The sequence below is a fragment of the Peromyscus leucopus genome, chromosome 19, assembly GCF_004664715.2.
Source record: "Peromyscus leucopus breed LL Stock chromosome 19, UCI_PerLeu_2.1, whole genome shotgun sequence".
In the NCBI taxonomy this organism is placed as follows: Eukaryota; Metazoa; Chordata; class Mammalia; order Rodentia; family Cricetidae; genus Peromyscus; species Peromyscus leucopus.
Window position 1 is genome coordinate 41,207,108 of NC_051079.1, and position 23,612 is coordinate 41,230,719.

Here is a 23,612-nt window from a genome sequence, read left to right on the forward strand (position 1 = left end):
AATAGTTTTGAAGTCTGTTTTGCCAGATATTAAGATAACTACATCTGCTTGCTTCTTTGATCCATTTGCTTAGAATACCCTTTTCTATACTTTACACTGAGGTGATGTCTATCCTTGATGTTAAGGTGTGTTTCTTGGAGGCAGAAAAAAAATGGATCCTACTTTCAAATCCAATCTGTTAGTCGGTGTCTTTTCCTTGGAGAATTGTGGGTTAGTTATTAATGAGTAGTATTTATTAATTCCTGTTATTTTGTTGTGGTAGTGGTGTTTTTCTACCCCTCTGTTGATGAACTGTTCTGGGATTATTTGTTTTTTTGTCCTCTTGGGTATAGTTCTTCAGACTTCTTCAGACCATCACTTTAGACTGAGTGCTTTCTGTGGAACTGAAGTGCTGGGCAGAAATTGCTTAAATTTGTTCTTATTGTGAAATGTTTTCCTTATTCTGTTGATGGTGATTGATAGTTTTGCTGGGTATAGTAGTCTGGGCTGGCACCTGTGGTCTTTAGAGCTTGTAGAAACATCTATCAGTTCAGGCCCTTCTGGCTTTCAGAGTCTACATGGAAAAGTCAGGTTTTATTCTCATGAGCCTGCCTTTATATGTAACTTCATCTTTCCCCTTTACAACTTTTAATACCATTTCTTTGTTTTGTACATTTAGTGTTTCGATTATTATATGTTTCATTTCTGATCATGTCTGTTTGGTGTTCTGTATGCCTCTTACACCCTTGATAGGCATCCCTTTCTTCAGATTGGGGGACTTTTCTTAAATGATTTTGTTAAAAATATTTTCTGTGCATTTGACATGGTTATTTTTTTCTTTTCTTTTCTTTTCTTTTCTTTTCTTTTCTTTTCTTTTCTTTTCTTTTCTTCTTTTTTTCCTCCTTCCTCTATACTTATTACTCGTAGGTTTGGTGTTTTACAGTGTCCCAGATTTCCTGGATGTTTTCTGCCCGTTTATTTTTTTTATTTTTTATTTTTTAGATTTAACATTTTCTTTGACTGAGATACCTTGTCTTCAAGATCAGAAATTCTCTCTTCCTTGTCTTAATCTGTTGGTGAGGCTTATCTCTGGGGTTTCTGTTTGACTTCCTGAGTTTCAAACCAGGCACTATACCAAAGCGTGAAAAGTGGTGGTTTCTTAAAGTTTAGTTGCAGTATAAAGTGAGAAGCTTTCACCCTGAGTCTATATGTTAAAATCAATTATCCAGGCAGGATTTTGCATCTACATGAAGCCTTGATCTCTTGGAAGATATTGTTTCATTGACATGCATATATTTCAAATACTGATGTTTCGTTGTGTTGCTAGAGTTTTCCTGGCTGGCCCACAGTCAGGACAAATCTCTCTCACCCGCCAGTCCCGCAGCCGCTCAGACCCAACCAAGTAAACACACAGAGACTTATATTGCTTACAAACTGTATGGCCATGGCAGGCTTCTTGCTAACTGTTCTTATAACTTAAATTAACCATTCTATTAGCCTATAAGTTGCCACGTGGCTCGTGGCTTACCCGTACCTTACATCTGACTTGTCATGGTGGCGACTGGCAGTGTCTCTCTGCCTCAGCCTTTTACTTCCCAGAATTCTCCTCTCTCCTTGTCCCAGCTATACTTCCTGCCTGGCTACTGGTCAATCAGTGGTTTATTTATACAGAGCGATATTCACAGCACATTGTCCAGATTGGACCATAATAGATAGTAACACAAAATTTTGTTAGAATATTCGCATTTTTTTTAAAGATTTAACTTTTAATTTGTTCTTGTCATGCATCTGGATCCCATTTATCTCCTGGCCCCTTCACATCTGTTCTCTGTCCCTGCAACCCCCCCCCCCCAAAAAAAAAATAAAATTTAAGAGAAAAGAAAAAAAAATCATCTCAACTTGGAAGCTGCAGTGTGACCCAGTGAGTCACAGAGTGTACCTTCCAGTCCACACATCTCTACTTGCAAGTGTTTGCTCTAGAGTCATTGGTCTGGTTCAAGGCCTCTGGCTTCTGCTACACTATCGATGCTGGGCCCTCACTGGGACTCTTCTTGGGTATCCTGTTGTTGTCCCCGTGTTGTGGAGATCATGCAGCTCTGGATCCATAGAACTGGCCCCTTCACGTGCTCCAGTAGTTTATAGATTGGGTGGATGTTGGGGAGGGCTAACTCAGCCTTGGTTCTGGCAGGGTTGGTCTGTTCGCCAGTTGTTCCCCATCCTTACCACAAGGGTGAGCTCTCCAATGCTGTCCCAGCTAGTTCACCCTATGCAGCAAGGGGCAAGGGGTGGGGTAGCTTCTCCTGCTGTCATGCCCCAGGCGGGCTCACCCACACCTGCAGAACCAGGGCCAGCTCTGCTGTTACCAGGTGAGATGCAGGGTCCACTCTCCCGAGTGCTGCAGTTGGTGAGGGGCAGTTCTCCCACTTGCCAGCAAGAGGCAGGGTGGGGGGAAGGGTATTTTTCCCTTACCCACACTACCACATAGCAGAGGGGGATGGGACCAGCTCTTCCATTTTCATGCCCTCAGGATCAGTGCCGCCTGTGCCCCTGCGAACAGGGTCAGCTCTATTGTGCTGCCCGGGAGAGGTGTAGGGGCTGCTCTCCTGAGTGCTGCAGCCAGTGAGGGTGGGGCCAAACCAACTCTGTGCAGCCACAGACATCAGCACTGGTAGCAGCTGCAACAGGGCCATGGAGTGGGCAACACCATGTCCCTGATGGAGAGCCCTGGGCGGGGCTGGCTGTGTGCTGGCTCCTTTTCTTCTTACTGCCTGGGGCAGGCTACCTTCAGAATATTGAAGTATTATAAAGTTGTTATGGTCGTATTAGTAGCTACAAATTTTACAAAATTGTAACTCTTGCTTGAAAATTTGATTTTTCTTTTGACTTGGTAACAGTTTTATCAGTTTGTCTTGAATAGTTTCTCTGAGTTCTCAAGAATGCTTTGTTTTTGTACTTGTCAAAGGATAAGACTTCAACAGTAGTTTAGTTTAAGGTTTTAGTTGGCTTTATTTGTTTTTCTTTTTTTGATGTAGGTCTTGTAGTCCACATTGGCCTCTAAACTCACTGTGTATTGGAGGATGACCCTGGACTCCAGCCCTCCTCTTCATGTCCTTAGTGCTCTATTTGCAGGTGCCATGGAGGTCACCATCCCAGCTCAGAATAGACCTGTAGTTCTCCAAGGCTAGAGATCAAAACCAGGGCATTAGGAACACTAAACAAGAATTCTGTCACTGAGCTGTACTCTCAGCTCAGTGTTTCTTTTTTAAAAGATTGCATCAGGACCAGGTATGGTGGTACACACCTTTAATTTTGGCACTACAGAGGCAGAGACAGGTGGATCTCTGAGTTGGAGGCTAGCATCGTCCGAATAATGAGTTCCAGGCCAGTCAATGCTAGATAATGAGACCCTGTCTCAAAAAACAAAACAAAACAAAAACAAAAACTGCCTCAGTGTCTTTCTGTAAACAGCCCAGGTAAGACCCCAGCTTAAGAGTGCCAGGGTTACAGATCTGCAACACTTGTAACGTGGAATTAAGTGGCTTGGGGAGCTGAGCAACAGGAGTGGTTTTATACACAGGACAGGGCTGACAAAGCAAAAACAAGAACAAGAAGCAGATTGGCCATTTCAGAATTGCTTCCCTCATAAGGTAGTGGAGGAGAGACAGAAGAGTACACAACACGTGGCTAATTAACGTCAGATTATGTCACATCACTTTGTGTAAGGATTAAAGTGGAGGGAACTTAAACGTCATGCTGATTGAAACTAGCCCATCTAGGAAATTCCTCCTGATTCCTTGAAAGGTTAGTTAAACAAGTCTTATATTTGGTAACATGGAGCTTTATCATGGGTAGATCCATTTTGATTGTGTTTGTTCTGTTGAAGTGTGGTTGAATGGAAGAGTTCAAAGTGGATGTTCTTGTCTTGCTCCCAGTCATTAGTGGATTCAGTTTGGTCTCTCACCATTAAGTGTGGTGCTAGCTTGTAGCTGACCATAGATGTGCTTTATCAGACTTCATCAGCTGATAGTCCAAATTTTGCTGAGAGTTGTATTAGATGTTGCCTTTGTGTTATATGACTTCTTCCCCATTATACTAAATGTGAGTTACACTGGTGGATTTTTTAAAATGTTAACCCAAGTTTGCATTTCTTGGCTAACCTCAGTTATGGTATCTTACTTGATTTTATATGAATAATATGATCAATATGTATTTAGTGAATAAAGATAATAATGCTCATTAAATATTTTTCCATTTTGGGTAACATTTGAAAAAAATTGACCACAAAATACTAGTCATATAATAACCCCAATTTTTTGAGACTTGATTCAGAGATTGCTTCTCTACAACTTTATTGGACAGTGGATGGTGAGTAGAAAGAAGTAAGTAGAGAAGTCCTGTCATTAAGGAACTTTAAACTTTAAATAGTTTGACAAATTTTGATGATCTCCTTTACTTACCTCTTGTAGATCAGAGAGAACAAACTAAAGAGTGGAAATGCTTTACTAGAGATTGTTCAATTGAGAACATAGTGATTAGCAACTTTGAGTGCTGTGGAGGAGAAGACAGAATTGTGGGAAGAACTTTACAAACTGTGTAGTGGAGAGCTGTTGAAAAGTCCCAGGAGCAAGTTCTATGTCTTGACTGTTGCTCCAGGCTCTTATTGTGCATGATTTATTTTAGTCAAGACAGGATTTTAGTTGCAGTGAGCTTTAGTAAGTCGTTACACATATGACGAGTGACTCTTGCAGGAATTGTTTGCGCTTAGGTGGTGTGCTCTCTGTTGTTGTTCTGGAGAGCGGGTACAGCCTGTACTTGTTTCCATTCTCTGTACCTGCCACAAGTGTAGTATTCCATTCCCCATGTCCTGCTGCTGCATTCATTGTTCATCTTCACACTTGAAATATGGTGGGCACTCTTGCCCAAACTGCTCTTATGGAGACCCACTTGAGGGTGAATGACACCCAGCCACACAGCACCACTGGTGAACGTTAGGACAGTCTGGGAATGTGATTGTGCTGGCTCCTAGCTTCCTAGTTCCCTTTCTTCTGCTCCTGCAACAATTGGCACTCAGATTCATAGGATTAACAAGAATGAACCTATTTCCAAAGTTCTTCATTAAAAAGAATGGAAAGGATTTTGTTTTAAATTGTATATGGAAAGATAAAAAGCCTCAGTGCTAAAATCATGGTGTGAGTCTGGGCTGTAGCCTGAGGTTAATATCCTCTCTGTACTCACTGGTTTTGTTTGTTTTTGTTTTTGTGGAGTTTTTTTTTTTTTTTTTTTTTTTTTTTTTTTTGTCAGACTGCAATTCCTAATGGCTGTAGGGTAGAGGTCTTATGTTCTTAGAGGCTTTCCACCTCGTATGTGGATCTCTTCATAACACAGAGCTTGTTTCTTTACGGCTCTCTAGACAAGCTCTCACTCATTCTAATGGCTTTGATTCCTAGAGCTGCTTTTTAAAGAAGATGAGGTAAGGTTAGACGATCTAGACTCTGCCTTTTGATTAACTTAAGATCTGCTGATAGGGACTGCGCGCGCGCACACACCACCACACACACACACACACACACACAAACGTGTTTTATACCTCCCCATACATATAACCCTAACTGTAAGGGTGAAATCTTAGGAATTTTCCCACACTGGTATTTATTTGGGTTGATCTTAGCAGGATGCCAAGCATGGAATTAGTAAAGACAGCAGTGACTACCTAGTTCAATAAAAGTAGGCTCTTCCTATTGTCTAAGCCTCTTTAAGTAAAGCTCAGCAGATGAGATTGTAGAGAGATAGTAATGTACTTTTATGTGAGTCCAGGGACACAGCTACAGTACCTGTGTACTGAGCTGCCATGTGAACATCAAGGAGTGGGTTTAGAGAAGAAGGAGGTTCATCAGAAAAGGGGTTTTTGTTTTTGTTTTCTGAAAACGATAAAGTTACTGTTAAAGTTACTAGAAAAATTAAAATGTAGTTTATTGGTTTTTCAGGAAAAATGGCTTAGTAGATAAGATGATGAAATTATTAAATAGCCTTTTCTTTTTTCCTAGATGGTATACCTCAAGTTTACTATTTTGGCCCTTGTGGTAAATACAACGCTATGGTGCTGGAACTGCTGGGACCTAGTTTGGAAGATTTGTTTGACCTATGTGATAGAACATTTTCTCTTAAAACAGTTCTTATGATAGCTATACAACTGGTAAGTAAAGCAGGGTGTTGGAGGTTGCTTGAACTTCAGTTTTTTGATCACAAGTTCCCTCCCTCTCTCTCACTGTATTCCTTTTCCTCAGTCTCTCTCTTGGTTTTTTTTTTTTTTTTTTTTTTTTTTTTAAAGACAGGGTTTCTCTGTGTAGTTTTGGTGCCTGTCCTGGATCTTGCTCTGTAGACCAGGCTGGCCTCGAACTCACAGAGATCCGCCTGGCTCTGCCTCCTGAGTGCTGGGATTAAAGGCGTGCACCACCACCACCCGGCCTATATCTTGGTTTTTTTTTGAGACTCAGTCTCATGTAACCAAAGGTTGGTCTCAAACTCCCAATGTAGTGTATGTTGGTTTTGAACTACTGATCCTCCTGCTGTCTCTCCTGAATGCTGGTGTTACAGGTGTGCACCATCATGTTTGGCTTTCATAAATTTAAGTTAAAAGTTCTATTAAAGTTTTTTGACCTTGTCATATGGAAAATTTGACCCATGTAATAGAAATGTTTTTTGCTTTTTATATTGTCTTTCTAGGATTCATAGAATGTAAAATTACTGAGTCAAGTGCATTTTAGTAGTTAAAATTAATATTTTAATTGGAAAGAATGCTCACTTCAAGGGTTGAGGTTTTTCTAACACTTTTCTTGTGTAAGATGAGAACTTTAAATCCTCAGAAAAAGAGTTTTTAATCTTGGAAGTTGACTTTAATGACCTAATAAGAAAAAAATCTAATGAGAAGTATACTTCAGTATTTAAATATCAGAGAAACTATGAGGGAACATATGAGATGATTTTTAGACAGTTTTGACATAAATGCCAATATAAGTATGCTATAGAAGTCTTGGAATTGTTTTTATTCACTTAGTCATTAATTCTACCTCTGCAGATTTATGTTGGAAATATTTGGGTCACTTACAGTTTTATGTACAGGGATAGATTAAAATTGTAAAATAATGAGTAACACCCTGTGGTGTGGAGCTAACAGGTGAATTGGATAAATCATGAATAGTTATAAAGTAATATGTAGCTGTTAAAAACTGCATTAAAAAGTTTTGTGACCTAGAACATGTTCATAAGATATTGTTAATTAAGGCATGGGTCACAGGAGTGTGCGCCACAGTTTGTTAATAAACAGACTAGAACAGCTCTTGTAACTGTATGCTGACATGGCACTGTTAACCAGGATTACCACAAATGGAACCTTAGATCTAAAAGTGTTTGTTATTTTGTATGTTAAACATTGTTTGAGAATCTGAAAATATTAATATAAATATACTATATTATGGTTTATTTATCACTATATAAATATACCTGTATATTTATATAGTTAATATAAATAGTTAATATAAAAGTTATCTTTATAGTAATAAAAAATTAATATAAATATATGTGTTATTATAGTTGGAATTCAAATTTTTCTAGTTTTAAGATTTTAAAGTGTTTAATACCTGGAAAAATAAAATCTATTATGAAAAAGAATACTGAATGATGCTAATTTTTGATGCTGTTTTTTTTTTTTAAAGGTAAAATTACATTCTTAAGGTTTTTTGATTATAAAAATTGCCTGATTCTTGAACTGAGGAAGGATAGTGTTAATTTTATGAGTGTTTCTTTAGTTTTGAGTTTGAGGTTTTTATTTTTAATCAGTAAGTTTTTTTAACTTTATAACCTAGCATCTTCTGAAAATGGTGACTGAGTCTGAACTTACTGCTAGGAAATCCATATCTAACATTAGACACTTTCAGTTACCTGTGACCTTGACAGCAAAGACATCCATTTTAAGTCCTAAATGGATATATGCTCTTTAAGGAACTGAAGAATGGCATCTTTTTAACTTTAAAGGGTTGAAACAGTTTCTAATTGTTGTCTTTTTTATGTTATTTTTACTGTGAAATTCTGTCTTGGTTTTATCATTAAATCTAAAATAAAAATCTTTTTCTCTTTCCACTAAGATTTCTCGCATGGAGTATGTCCACTCAAAGAACTTGATATACAGAGACGTGAAACCCGAGAACTTCTTAATAGGAAGACCAGGAAACAAAACCCAGCAAGTCATTCATATCATAGATTTTGGTTTGGCAAAGGAATATATTGATCCAGAGACAAAGAAACATATACCATACAGAGAACACAAAAGCCTTACAGGAACAGCTAGGTACATGAGCATAAACACACATCTAGGAAAAGGTACGTGGACATGTGTGGAAGCTTGAATTCTGCTGTGTCAATAGTGTAAGTTTGTTTGCTACTATGTTTCAGTGTTTGCAGATTAAAACAGGTCACATTGTAATTTTTATTCACCACATACCTAGAGTTTTCTTTCATTTGTATTTTGATAAGACTGTAAAAATAAGGTCCTGTATAGGGTAAATGTTTCCTATGATAACTTGAAACGTCCAACCTTGATACAATTAGGGGATCCATTTATATATTTCTTTTTTTTTTTTTCTTTTTTTTTTTTTTTTTTTTTGGCTTTTCGAGACAGGGTTTCTCTGTGTAGCTTTGCGCCTTTCCTGGGACTCACTTGGTAGCCCAGGCTGGCCTCGAACTCACAGAGATCCGCCTGGCTCTGCCTCCCGAGTGCTGGGATTAAAGGCGTGCACCGCCGCCACCACCACCCGGCTATATTTCTTTTTAATATGAGGTAATGCCCAATTTTAACTGAATTCAGATTATAACTCTCTTATACAGCTAGCCAGGTTAGTAGCAACCTGACTAATTGGGTATAATGCTAACAGCATTGAGTATAAAGGCAAGCAGAGCTGGCTTCCAATGCTGTCTAGAATATTTTTCCTAGCAGTATGGCTTTGGACATGTTATTAACTTTAAGAATATATTTCCTATATGTATGTATAGAGAGTAAAAATATCAACCATATAGCATTTTTATGTTTTTTTTCTTCTTTTTTCAGTTCAGGATCTAATTGGAACAATGTATTGTTTGTTGTATAGCTTTAATTATTTTATTTTATTTTTTTAAATCAGGTCTACATCCTTTCCGTTCTTAATTTTTCTTTATAGTCTTAATCTTAATAAATTTTAGGAGCAAAGGCAATATTTTAGAATGTTCTTGGTTTGGGTCACTTATTTTTTTCTCGATTAGCTATTGTTATGCATTTTTAATACACATTCATGAGGAAGCATAGAAGTCTTGTTCTAATATTGTGTCAGGGTCAGTTGGTGTAATTATTTCCAGCTGGGTCTACTCACTTACTTAGATGCTGTCTATTTTCCCTTGGCAACTAAAAAGCATGTTGTAGGTAGATCTTTGAAATTATATAAGCATGCTGCTCTTTACATTTCTTTTGAGATAGGGTCTAGCTTCAGAGCTTAGATTGCCCTTGAACTTGAAACCCTCTTTCCTTGGCCTCTCACATTGTGGGACTATAGGCATGTGCTACCATGAAAGGGTCTTTAATAAATTGTTACCTGCTAGATTCAGCAGCTACTTGTGATTCCCTCTCTATTTCTCACATATTTATTAGCTGATATCCTAACATCACAAACTTTGCTTTTACCCAGTTATTGATCTGTACAGACTGAAAGTTTTTATTTGCTGGAGTATTTAATAAATACATCGCTGCCTTTGTTTATTTTGATTCCCTGAGTGTCTCGCTTTGGCTGCTGATTGCTCCTTTAAAGCTGGCCCTCCTCCTGACACGTTCAAGCACTCTTTGATCACTTTCTGGTTTTGTAGTTACTCTGGTCCAGGCATATAGCCAGTCATGCCTATAGGATGCCCTGGGTCTCTTTATTTGATGACGACAGAATTCCAAGACCAAGATTTAGCCAGTGGTTAGTGCTTTTTGCTGTTCTTTGGTATTAACCACTGGTGTCTGGGTAATGTGTAAGTGTGTGTATCCCTATACACAGAGGGAAATAGCTTATACACATGCACATATTTACACAGATACTAGTGTACTGCTAGTAAAGCTTCAAGGTGGTACTGGTACTTCTGAGTTTTGAGTCTGTTTACTACAAAGTAGTACTCCCCTATTTATGTTCATTTCCCTTCTATATTTTTATCTTCCTTTGTTTTAGCAGTGAGACATCTGCCCATCACACTATTACTCAGGTTTTGAAAGCTAGGCTACTCAGAATATAGCTTCAGAATTATTGCTAAATGGCACTCCTTTGTGAAGCAAGCTTACTGCACATAATAATTTTAATTGTTTATCAGAGTTCTTTTTAAACTCGAAATAAAATTTATGTTGGATAGAGCACAAATGCTTAGGTATAGAATGTGTCAATAAATATCTACACTGCATAATGAAGCCCTGTCTTTTTTACGTTTCTTCTAGAAGCGTTATGGTTTTGGTTTCTAGCCCTGTCTTTTTTACGTTTCTTCTAGAAGCGTTATGGTTTTGGTTTCTGATATCTGTGGCTTATCTAGAATTAGTTTTTTTTTTTTTTATATAAGGCAAGATAGGGGTTGAGGTTTTATTCATGGTATATTCATTCAAACTGAATTGCCTTTTTCTTTAAAAATCATTTTTACGTTGTATTTGCTATAGGTTTTTCTTTTTTTTTTTCTTTTTTCTTTCTTTCTTTTTTTTTTTTTGGTTTTTCGAGACAGGGTTTCTCTGTGTAGCTTTATGCCTGTCCTGGAACTCATTCTGTAGACCAGGCTGGCCTCAAACTCATAGAGATCCACCTGCCTTTGCCTCCCGAGTGCTGGGATGAAAGGCGTGCATCACCGCCGCCTAGTACAATATGTTTTTCTTAAACCATGCTTTGTGCTTATATCAGAGGAAGCACAGACTTGATTTTCTGCTTTTAGATTCTGTTTTAGCAGCTTAATCACAAGGAATAGGCAGGAATGTAAACCAATTGTGTGTTCATTTGCTCAGGTGCCTTAAAGCAGCGACTGCTCTGGGGGTTGAAGCACCTTTTCACAGGGGTCACATACCAGATATCCTACATATCAGATATTGACATTCTGATTCTTAACAGTAGCACAAGTACAGTTATGAAGTAGCAATGAAAATAATATTATGGTTGGAGGAGTCACCACAATATGAAGAATTGTATTGAAGGGTCACACCATTGGGTTAAGAACCACTGACTTAAAATATAATAAAATAAGATGTCGACAGGACCCTAGGAGCTGTCTAGTCCAACTTCTAATTTTTGGTGTTTGCTTCATCTCCAACAGTTTTCCTCAGACTTACCCGTTACAGACTTCATGTCTTTACTCTGCTGCTCAGTTCTGAATTAGGTAGCATTTGGCATTGTTGCTGGCAGCCTGCCTGATACTTGGATCCTGATACCTTCTCCTTTACACATCTGAAATGCGTGAGAAATGGGAGGCTGCCTTTAAGCATAGTTTCAGACATAAAATGATAAAAGACAGGCTTTATTGAGATAATATTTTTGGTGAGTCCTTTCAATAGCAAACTCCTGCCAGCCTTAAAACACAACTGGGTAGAGGTACTTTTTGAAACCAGTTACACCCACATTTCCATGTGCATTGTCTGAGAAATCTTCATTTCATGGGAGTTGTTACAGACCATTTCAAAATAGCTAACAGAGTTTCACAACTATTTTATTGTAAGACATGAGGTCACAACTTCCTTATGGGCCAGTGGGTGTGTGTGTGTGTGTGTGTGTGTGTGTGTGTGTGTGTGTGTGTGTGTGTGAGACAATGGTATATGTGGCAACTTTCTATTTGTAGAAAAGGCAAAGTAAATTTTTGTCATTGTTAGGAAAGGCCTTCAGAGCTTGGGGAAGTGGCATTTAACTGTTGTAGGAATCCACAGACAACAAAAGCTTTAAGATTTACTTTTCAAAGGCCTATCTGTGTAGCAAGTCTAATGTAGATGGGTAATATTGATAGAGGAAATGCTTGTTTGCCAGAACACAGGAATTCCTAATTTGAAATAATAAGACGCATGTGATGTATGTGGACATGGGTGTTTCATGTGTCTTAAATTTAAGTTACATGACTTGCTGAAGAGTGAAAAACCAACAAAAAAGAAAGAGGACCAGAGAAAAATGGGACTCTCGATTGTGATTTTGACTTTGTATGTGTCTGACTGAAGCCTTCCCAGCCCTCCGTGGATCTTAACCACCCTCTTCCTTCTCTGTCCTTTCTCCCTTCCTTCCTTCCTTCTGGCTTTTCTTTCCTTTCGTTTTGCAGTGCTAGAGAATCAACTCAGACCATTGCACCTGCTAGGCAAGTGCTGAGCTGATAAACTACATCCCAGCCTGTCAGGGACTACTTTGAAGGCATCAGTAATTCATTCATTCATTCGTTTGCCTCTCTTTATTTATATGGAAATTCAAAAGAGAAAATTGATTGTTGGACAGTGCATTACACAAGCATTTTTCCTTTTGAAGATTAACAGTATCAGATTTAATCAGAAACAAGGTATTTCTAGTATACTATAGATGAGTAGTTTAAAACCCACATTGTATAGCTTTTTATTTTTATAATTGCTATTGATCTTAATATGGCATAAGGCCATTTATGCTCAGAAGACAGGTACAGTGACTTAGTTATATCTTTGCATATCTACTTATGTCACTGTCCAAAGTGAAATCCTCATAAAGCTGTGTGACAGATAGGGATTTCCACTGTCACTGAATGAAAGAGGCTGCTGCTGCTGCTGTTTCTTTCTCCTCCTCCTCCTTTGTATTTTCATGCTGAATTGTTTTAGGTTAGCTTTCATTAGATGTCTACTGTTGAATAGCTTTTGAAAGACTTGCTTTGAGGCTCATTATTTTAATTCTTGGATCACTCTTCTGCCCTTTTATTTTTTTTCTTGTTGAAATAATTTAAAGTTAGGTATTCACCCCCCCCACACACACACACTCTCTCATACACACATACACACCAGACAAGCTTAGAGAAAATGCATTGTATTTTTATTTTTTGTGAGTTTTTTTCTTTCAGCTTTATTTTGTTTTACTTTTGCCATGTTGTATAAATGTGGTTCCTTGTGGCAGCACCTAGCTTTTCCTTTATCTTGATTTGTTTCTCTTAACTTATAAGCCAGACTTACTAAATTATAGCTAAATTGAGAGAAATTTTAAGAGAGAACTTGTTTAGAAATTAAGTGACTATATGTGTTGAGTTCTTTCTCAGAAAAGAAATGAACATGTTTTTGGTTTTCTTGATAGTGTTGTGTTGTGTGTCTAGATGAGGGAGCTGTTACTGCATATTGTGCTACATAATTGTTTTGTTTCTTTTGTGTCAAGACAGTCTTTTGGTGCAGCCAGTGTGGTGTGAAACTCAGCTCAGGGTGACTTGGAACCCAGTTGTGTTTATCAGGCTAGGTTTGAAGTCGGCATTCTCCTGCCTCAGCCTTTAGAATGCTAGGATTACAAGCATGTACTTTCATTCTCTGCTCTTATATTGTCATTGGAAAAACACCAAAACTCATCTTTATTAGGTATTTTGAAAAAGTGTGAGTTCAGTGAATTTTGTGGTAAATGCATTTCTGGATATTATGCAGTAGAGAAAACTGCTAAAACATTTTATAAGGAAATACTAAAGCAATCTCGAAAGATTTATTTTTAATTATGTGTATACATATGTGTTTGTAGAGTACAGTTGTCTGTGGGGCCAGAAGAGAATCTTGGATTTCCTGGAGTTGAAGTTACAGGTGGTTGTAAGTTGCCCAATGTGGATGCTGGGACTTGAACTTAGGTCCTTTAGGAGAGCAGCAAGCTCTCTTAAACACTGATACCCCTCTCCAGCTCCTAAATATAACCTTGACTTATATGTAGTAGATATTTTTAGTTTTATGTTTACAAAAAATAATTTATACTCTCTTGAAGAGTTTTTATTCTTTGATTTCTCTTATCAGTTGGTATTTGTCTTTTGCCTTTGTTGTTTTTTGGTAGGAATTGAAGTAATAAGTTTATCTTTTATAATATATACACATATAATAGAAAGTTTTCTGCTTCTAAACAAGACATTTGGCATATTCTGTTGTTGAAAGAAATAAATTTGAGTTCATGAAAAAAATGGTTTTCTGGTAAAAATGAAAATGTAATTGATATGGACAGCTACAGATAATTGAATAGTACTATCCTATCTTAACTGGGAAAGTAATGTTGAGTTTTGACTAGAAAAGCATTACAGGAGGTCTGCAGTTACCTTGATTTCATTGATCGGCTTTCCCAAGTGGACAGAATGCACAGCAGCGGATAGAGTCCTGCCCTGTTAAGTGCTGGAAGTTATTTAACCCGAGCCTGCATTCCAGACTGAGAGAATAGTTTCTCCTTTCAGTGAAGTTAGAACTTAAAACCATCTGAGATAACTGAGGTTCCTCAAATGTGTTGTTTATGTAATGCATATATTTTTACTGATAAAAGTCTAAAGTGATTATATAAGTTAAATTGCTTTGAATTTATTTAAAAGAAATTTTAACTGTATTTAAATCTCCATTTCTAATTTTTAGAAAGTTACATAATAAATCAAAGCTTTGAGGGAAATACCCATTTTCAAACAGGGCTTTTTAGTTAAATGCTTTAGAAAAAATGTGAGCAGGTCTTAGTAAGGGCCTGATAACCTGTGAGAGATCTTTTTCATGTAACAGAACTCTAGCAAACTTGAAGGGTGTTCCTTAGTTACTCTATTTCAAAGAGAAAGCTTTCTTGTGACTTCTATTACTTCCCACTTGGTGACATTTATTTCTAGGTGTCACTTGGTAAGAGAACACAAAGAAAGCAATTATGACGGTAGAAGGTGTTTGGTAGTCGGCTTACTTTACTAGCTTCTGTTTATGGCTTGAATTTATAATGCCTGGTAGATTATGAATCTAATACTGTCCTTTGATGGAGTGGTACAGGTGAGATCACTGTATGATCTTTTTTCCTTAACTACCATTCTGATAGAATAGAAATGGCTTTTTGTGCTGTTTCTCTCTTTAACAGAATCCTATTGTAAGGCTAAAATTATATATATATATATAATATAGTGTGTGTGGGCAGTGTTGGGGTGCATTTAGAAGGCTAGAGGACGACTTAAGGGAGTTCTTTCAAGTCTTTGTAAGCATATGCTATTTTACACATAAACACACACACAGACACACACTCACAATTCACTCTCTGGTAATTTTTTATATTGGTAAATTTGTATATTTTCTGGGTTTTGATACTGTTGTATAAAGATACTAGTTTTTAAATTTAGTTTCTGATTACTCATTGCTAGTATAGAAATCTGTTTGATTTATATATTGGTCTTGTATCCTGAAACCTTGATAAACTCACTAGTTTCAACATTTTGCAGATTACTTAGAATTTTCTACATTGAATATTTATATTGTCTATAAAGAAAAATAGCATTTCTTTTTCCAATCTGGACATCTTTAAGAAATTTTACTTTTATACTTACTATTTCATGTGTGCACATGTGTGTGGGGTTGCACATGCCATGGTACTCAAATGGAGGTCAGAGGCCATCTTTGTGAAGTGCATTCTCTCACTCCTTTATGTGGGTGTTAGAGTCGCCAGGATTGCTCCATTGCAATGGCCTGTTGGCCCCCGAATACATTTCAATAATTAAATGATGTTTTTTTTTTTTTTTCTTTATTGTACTATCAAGAATTTTCCATTGGGTGTGGTGGCTCATTCCTTTAATCCTAGCACTTGGAAGGCAGAGGCAGGTGAATCTCTGTGAGTTCAAGGCCAGCCTGGTGTACAAAGAGTTCTAGGATAGTCAGAGCTGTTACACTGAGAAACCCTGCCTCAATAACCCCCACCCCCCAAAAAAAAGAAAAAAAATAATTTTCCATATGATACTGAATAGAAATAAAGTAATAGATATTTTTATTTTTGGTCCTGATGCTAGGCTGTGTTTCTATAATTTAAAATTTATCTTAGGCCAAGACTATTGGAGGCAGTAAGATCACAAAGTCAAAGCTAATAAGTGTAAATTCAAGGCCCTTTTGGAAAAGTTCATGAGAACTGATCTCAAGTAAAAACAAGCAACGGGAGAAAAAAAATGAAAAAGAGAGCCGGGAGTTGAGCTCGTGGTAGAGTGCTTGTCTAGTATCCCCGAGACCCTGGGTACAATACTCAAGTCCTACATAAAATAAAATGAAGGAAAAGACCAAGAAAAAAGAATGGTACAGGTTTTTCATAGTTGTCTTTTGTTAGGCTAAAGAAATTTCTATAACTTATTTTGAATGCATAAGTTTTAAATAAAAACTCATAATATGTTTTGTGGTGCTGAGGATCAAGCTGAGGATCTTGTGCAAGCTAAGAAATGCTCAGTCACTGAGACATTCTCCCAGTCCTGGCTGAGAATTTTTATGATGAATGCATGCTAGATTTTCACAGATGCTTTTTGTCTCTGAGATGATCGTAAAATTCATGTCTTTTAAATTTTAATTACCAGTGTGTGTGTGTGTGTGTGTGTGTGTGTGTGTGTGTGTGTGTGTTACATGAGTGTGAGTGTGCAGTATGCAGCACATGTGGAGTCCAGAGCAGGTCATCAGGGCTTTCATTTATTGCCTCATGACAGTCTTATGGAACTGGACGCTCTTGGTAACTTCTTGTTTCTGCCTCCAAGTCCTGGGCAGCCATTTCTGGTTTATGTGGTTGCTGGGAATTCACACTCAGGGCCTCATGCTTATAGACAGAGCAAGTATTCTTACCCATTGAGTCCCCATAGATTCTTCTCCAGTCCCCCTAGATTCACCTTTGAAAGTTAAATTAATCTTATATTCTAAGGGTGAAGATTACTTATTCAGGGACTGTTACCTTCTTAAGGATTTTGTGCTTATGAGATATTTCCTATAGTTTTTGTAGCTTGCAGTCATTTTGTTTGAAATAGGATAATGTGATGAGTTGAGAACTCTTATTTCTAAGAGTTTTTGTTGACTTCTTGGCCTTTAGTAGAATTTATCAGTTATGCTTTATATTTAGGTAATGTTTTAAGTTGTATTAAAATGTTTATGTGCATATGCATTTATGCATGTGTGTATGTATATATGGGCCCAGATTATGTGAGAGACTTTTTCTGGGGAGATTAAATGCTCACATATGTCTGCTCATCTCAGAAAGCAAACTTACAACAGACCAAAGTTAACAGTTGCACTGGAGTTCAATTTGGTGAACCAGTGAGTTTTTAATTGAGGTTACTAACAGGAGTATGGGTGAAGAATTCCTTTCAGAAGCAAGATGACTCAAAAGCAGCCTCATCACCAAAATGCCCACCCCAGTACAGATGATGACGCATGAAAGTTTCGCTGAAGCTTTCTGTATAGCTTCTAGGTGGCTCAACGGGTCTTAGAAACCTCCTGGTGAGATAGCTGTCATTATCTTCTCCAACAGTTGTTTAATGCTTCTGTAACCTAGAGGGGCTCTAATGAGTCTTGCAAACATCAGCTTCCCAGACATAAGAAGTTTGCTTAACTTGAGTCTCATGAAGTCCCCTTCTTCTCCAATAGAATGTTTCAGTTTAGAGGCAATGGCTATACAGCACATGTGTGGTAACACGTGTATGTAAAAAAGATCAGAGCGCAAGCTTGGCTTCCATCGTGCTTGAGACAGGGTTTCTAGTTGTTCACCCTTGCATATGTCAACTTAGTTGGCCTGGGAACTTTGAGAATTCTTCTCTTTGTTCCTGAGATTACAAATCCATGTTAGGACATCCAGCGTTTGTGTGAGGACCTGAACTGTGGCCTTTATGCTTGTGTGGCAAGTGCTTTATCCACTGAGCCATCTCCCCAGTTCATACTTTAAAATTTAAATTAAATGTCTTTCATTGGCATAGAGCTATTCACATACTCTTGAAGCAGTTTGGTAATCAGTAAATCTTTTTGTCTAGTTCACCTCAGTTGCTGAGTTGGCACAATGTTGGTTCCTAATTTTTAAAAATCACTCTTTTTTTTACAGACCATTCATGGTCTATAAGATCTGTTCTAATGCCCCTTCTGTTGCTCCTGTCACTGCTAATTTGTGCTGCGTTAGTCTAGTAAGAGGATTAATTATTTTATTGAAGCTTTCAAATAATCAACCTTTTCTTTTAGTTTTTTGTGTTAAATTTTTGTTTTCTGGTCACTGACCTCTCTATATATATCAGCCCCCATGCCCCGCCAAACTTATTTTGGGTAGTATTAATATGAAGACAGATAAGTAGTCAGAATATAGAGTCCCGAATATGAACATAGATGGCCAGCTGAGTTTTGAGAATAATGCAAAAACAGTTTTGGGGGCAGGGAAAGTCTTGTCAAAAATTGTATAGCCAGATTATCATATTGACAAAAATGGATCTATTATTTCACTCTATACCTAAAGTAAAAATAAACTTACTTCAAAATGTATAGTAGGTTTAAGTATAAGAACCAAAGCTATAAAATCTATAGTTATAAAATAGAAATCTGTGGTCCCAGAGATTTTTTTAATTGAACATAAGCCAGTAGGAATAGTAAGAGGAAAATTATCAGTAAATTGGACTTCATGAAAATACAAAACACACACAGTTCATGAATGATTTACAGTAGTAACATTTGAAGTTCAAGAGCATTAGTCATCAATAAGATACTGTTGATCGCTGGTAAGCTTATATGTCATAGCTATTGGCCTGGATAAAATGTAAAAGACTGACAGTGCTAAATTTCTAAATAACTGGCAGTCTCATATTGCTGGTGGGGATCTGAAATGGCACAGCCTCTTCACAATGAACTTTAGAAGTATCTTAGGAAGCTGTATACGTACTGCCATGTGATGATCTGTTGGACTCCTAAATATTTACTCAAGATGGAGGAAAATGAGTGGTCTCACAAAGACTCAGAATGTTCATGATATTCTCCCTCCCACAGTAACTGCAAACTGGAGCCTACTTAGGTGAATAGGTGGGTTTATTGTGGTTGTCTTCATGACCAGCAATGAGCTCTTGATGCATGGAGCTCTATGGCTAAATCTTCACAACATACTGAGGGAAAGAATCCAGATATGAATCTGTGCTGTATAATTCATACTGTATGAAAAATCTAATCTGTAATGACAGAGTTAAGTGGGATCCTGAGGCCAGAGGTTGGAGGTGGAAAGGGAAATAGATAGCAGTGCTATTTAGAGTCTCTGAGAAACTTCTTGATTGTGGTGGTAGTTATACAGGTGTGGTGTCAAGGTTATAAGGTATTCCAGTGAGCAAAGCTTTTCCCTCTAGGAATTACCAACCTGACTGTACTCAGAATTGTCTACTTGGAAAATGCATAGATCTCTGCTCCACTGTATACAACGAGTCAGTTACCACAAGAGGCCAGTTTCTCTGAGCTTTTAAAAGTTTCCAGAATGCTTTCAGTTTTATTCTGGAGTTTGGAAACAATATTTTCTTTATATTACTTTTCCTTTTTAAGACTCTGAGACCCTAAGTAGCCAGAGCCATTTTCCTGGGTTTTGAGAATAATGAGCTCTCTTGTAACATGTTGTCTAGGAGAATGATAGATACTGAGTAACAGTGTAAGCATTATTTGTAACCTGAAGCAAGTGCTTTGGGAACACAAGGTGGAAAATCAAAGGTCTCCTGACCTTTCATCTTATTGCAGATCAGTACTTTGGAAAATTTGTTTTTTCTGAAAGCATTGCGTATTATTTGGAATAATATACAGTAGGGTGGCTCATTTGAGAAACACAGCTTGCATGCTGCATTTAAAGCATTTTATCTCATTTGTTAGCATCTTTGTATTATTTTAAAAATCAAGGAATCTCAATTTTTCAGTGATAATATTGAAATATTTACATGTACATATTTAATGTTAGTCTGTTACTGTCAGTCATTTATATGCTACATATTTTGTTACAAAAACAAAACAAAAATCCTTAAAATAACAGTTGTTCTAGTAGCATTTGGGGAAACAAATAATAGTACAGGAGTTATTAATGTTGATATGTGTTATATCTCACATGATTATTTATTAGTTGGTTACAATACTGTTTATTGTTAATAGAGAATATGTGGGATGCAAATTTTATGCTCATATGTGTTTAGGAAACTCAGTTAAAGAATGATAAGCACTTTCAACTCCAGGGTTTCTCAGAACCTGTAGCTTGTCCTGTTCTGACTCTTTAAGATGGAGCTCTAGGATACAGAGAAACTCAATTTGGCCATCGAACCTCTTTTCTGCTGGCCGTTAGTTCAATGAGTAGGTATCTAAGCAGGTAAATAAATTTCAGTATCACTGAAGATATCTTATGGCAGTATTTTAAAGATGACAGTCTGTAAAAAGAATTTATATATGATTTTGTTACTTATAGATAGTAAATCCATATTTTACATTAATGTCATAAATGTAGAAATAAATTATTCTCCATTTTTTCATTTTTCACTGGCAGGTGAAAGTGAAATTTCATATTTCTCTTCTGTTTCAGAGCAGAGTAGAAGAGATGATTTAGAAGCTTTAGGCCATATGTTCATGTACTTCCTGAGAGGCAGTCTTCCTTGGCAAGGCTTAAAGGTAATTGTGTTTTGTGTTTCTTTATTGGAGTACGTAAAATCTTAATGTGTATTAGGCCTTCTGTTACAACTAAATAGTTTTTAAAACACCACATTCTTGTACTCCTCTTTCCTGCTTTAGGCGACACATTAAAAGAGAGGTATCAGAAGATTGGAGACACGAAACGAGCCACACCAATAGAAGTGTTGTGTGAAAACTTTCCAGGTAATGGACAGTGATATATTTCATAAGTTGAGACATGTGCTTATGCACAGAAAAAGGCTAATTTTCATTCCTTAAGTTTATACGTACTTTTTTATATACATTGAAAAACATGAGCACTTTAAAAATGTGATTTAGGGGTTGGGGATTTAGCTCAGTGGCAGAGTGCTTGCCTAGCAAGCACAAGGCCCTAGGTTCGGTCCTCAGCTCTGCAAAAAAAAAAATGTGATTTAAAAGTTGTCAACAATTACTGCATAGAAACAGTTTGTGTATTTGCTCCACAAGATGGTATTATATGAAGAAAATTTCGTCTTTTAATTATGTGGAGACCAGCTAAAAGTCATGTTTCCTGCAATAATTCATTTTTAATAAGTTGAAATATATGCTGAAGAATATAAGTGATGTCCTTTAGTGCACTTTTCGTTATTTGAGTCTCAAGGTCAAAGTTGTTAAAGATATTACTTAATTTTATTTTCAGAGTAGTATAAAATCTTACTGACTTTATTAATTTTAGGGAAATTTTATATTAAAGAATATATACTTTGAAAATAATTCTCTAAGCGTTTATGGCAACTCAAAAGCAAAAATTTACTTAAATAAGTTTCCTAATCCTAAATTAAAAAATGTTAATGAGGGGCTGGAGAGATGGCTCAGAGATTAAGAATACTGACTGTTCTTTCAGAGGATCCAGGTTCAATTCCCAGCACCCACATGGCAGCTAACAATTGTCTGTAACTCTAAGATCTGACACCCTCACACAGAAATACATGCAGGCAAAACACCGATGCAAATAAAATAAAAATAAATAAGTTATTAATAAAAGAAATGTTAATGATTTGTTAATTAAAAAATTATGTTTGAAGTCAGGCGGTGGTGGCATATGCCTTTAATCCCAGCACTGGGGAGGCAGAGGCAGCCGAACTCTACGTTCGAGGGCAGCCTGGGCTACAGAGTGAGTTCCAGAAAAAGTGCCAAAGCTACACAGAGAAACCCTGTCTCAGGAAAAAAAAATGTTTGAGATAGAAGCTTGTTGAGTTACCCAGGTCTGTTAGTGGCCTTGCTCTGTTCCTCAGGCTGGCCTGGGCCTTGCTGTCTTCCTAATTTAACCTCCCAAGTGGCCTGTTCCATTAAGCTTAGCTGTTGATAGTTACTAAATATCTGATATGGTTTGCATGGCAACATGAAGTGTAAAGAAGACTGACTTTGTTCAGGATAGAGGTCTTGTATCACTTTGTATTCACTGGCTCTTCTATGTAATGGTATCATAATAATAAAGTCAGTGCTCTGAAATAGTATATGTTTCCTTATTCATTGTCAGTAAACCTTATTTTCTCTTTTGAAGTAACTTTTATAAATGGAAGATTAAACAATATTGGTGAGAGTTCCAGATGTTTTAGGTGTGGATAGATTGACTATATTATGAAACGTACAAGCAGTTTTCCAGGGAAAATGGAGGTGCCAAGATAATTAGCCCTGTAATTGGGATTAGGTAGCAAGTGGAATAGTGAGAAAGTCCCTCTGTGAGGAAAGTCACAGGGCACCATGTTGCACTGGGAATGACTGAGGGGAGAGGGGCAGCAAAATCTTCACATCTGAGAGTTCAGCATTGGTAACCTACTGTTTCTATCTGTAGTGATGGAATACTCTTTTAACTAGTTAACAACTTTATCCACTAGATTTTTGTTTTTCCTTTCTTTTAAAAGTATAAACTTAAAAAAAAAAAAACGTGGTATAGAAATTTGTATATTAACCAAGTAATTGTTTGATTGAAATGAAAAGAAGGTTCTTATTGTGTTCTTGCGTCAGAATTTTTTTTTTTTGAGATGATTTTGCCTATTTTGCCAGCTCAGAAGGTTAGAATTTTGTCCCATGTTAGTAAGTTAGTGTATGTTACTGGCGCTGAAGGAAACACAGCAAACTAATACAGATGCTCTCACCTGACCTGGCTCCAGCAGTATTTTAAGTAAATTTTAAAATATGCTTGAAGTATGCCTTGTGATTAGACAATCATATCATTGAGCCACTAATTCAACCTCTAGTACAACTCAAGATACCTATTAAAATATTATTAAAAAAATGTTTTAACCTTTGGTATTAATGTCACAAACAACTAATGGCTCACTTCTTTTCTTCTTGTTTCTATTCTCCCTTTCTTTCCCCCTTTTTAATTTTGCTATAATTTAAATTTTTAAATTGAAACAGAATTTTGTTAATTTTTTATTAATTGACTATTACAGAGATATGTAGTCAGAATAACTTTTATTTCCTTTCTAGAAGAAATGGCAACATATCTTCGATATGTACGAAGGCTAGATTTTTTTGAAAAGCCAGACTATGATTACCTAAGAAAGCTTTTTACCGACTTGTTTGATCGCAAAGGATATATGTTTGATTATGAATACGACTGGATTGGTAAACAGTTGGTGGGTACTTTATGCTGTTATAATAGAAGATTATTTACAGTATTGTAATAGTACAGAATATTTCCATTGAAGATTGATTGCAGTTTGTAAGGAGTTCTTTTCATTTCCTGTTTGGGGACATTTCTTCAGGGGTCACCATACTGGGAATTGTATACAAGTTCTACCACTGAATATCCTGCTTTTTGTAAAAGGGTGATGAGTTATTTTGTACTTTTTATCTTAATTTGTTTTTTAATACCAAATACGATATTTGTATATAGTATTCTTATGGAATTATAGTATTGCTGTTTCTCTGTAGTAGCTTATGTTCTGCTTTGATCAGAATTAAGAATTGTAAAGTTTCTTCTCTGAGTCAAGATATTAAATATATAATTTTTTTTATTTAAGAAGTATTTTTTAAATTTTTTAAT

General features: G+C 36.7%; 1 protein-coding gene across 1 annotated transcript in view; it reads left to right on the plus strand.

Moving 5' to 3' along the window:
* Csnk1g3 (casein kinase 1 gamma 3) overlaps positions 1-23,612 on the plus strand; it is an 86,485-nt gene that overhangs the window by 35,264 nt on the left and 27,609 nt on the right. The window contains exons 5-9 of the mRNA XM_028871838.2: positions 6,024-6,172; positions 8,121-8,355; positions 20,493-20,591; positions 20,699-20,782; positions 23,054-23,202. Coding sequence (XP_028727671.1) covers positions 6,024-6,172; positions 8,121-8,355; positions 20,493-20,591; positions 20,699-20,782; positions 23,054-23,202 — 716 coding nt within the window. The remainder of the gene's footprint in view (positions 1-6,023; positions 6,173-8,120; positions 8,356-20,492; positions 20,592-20,698; positions 20,783-23,053; positions 23,203-23,612) is intronic.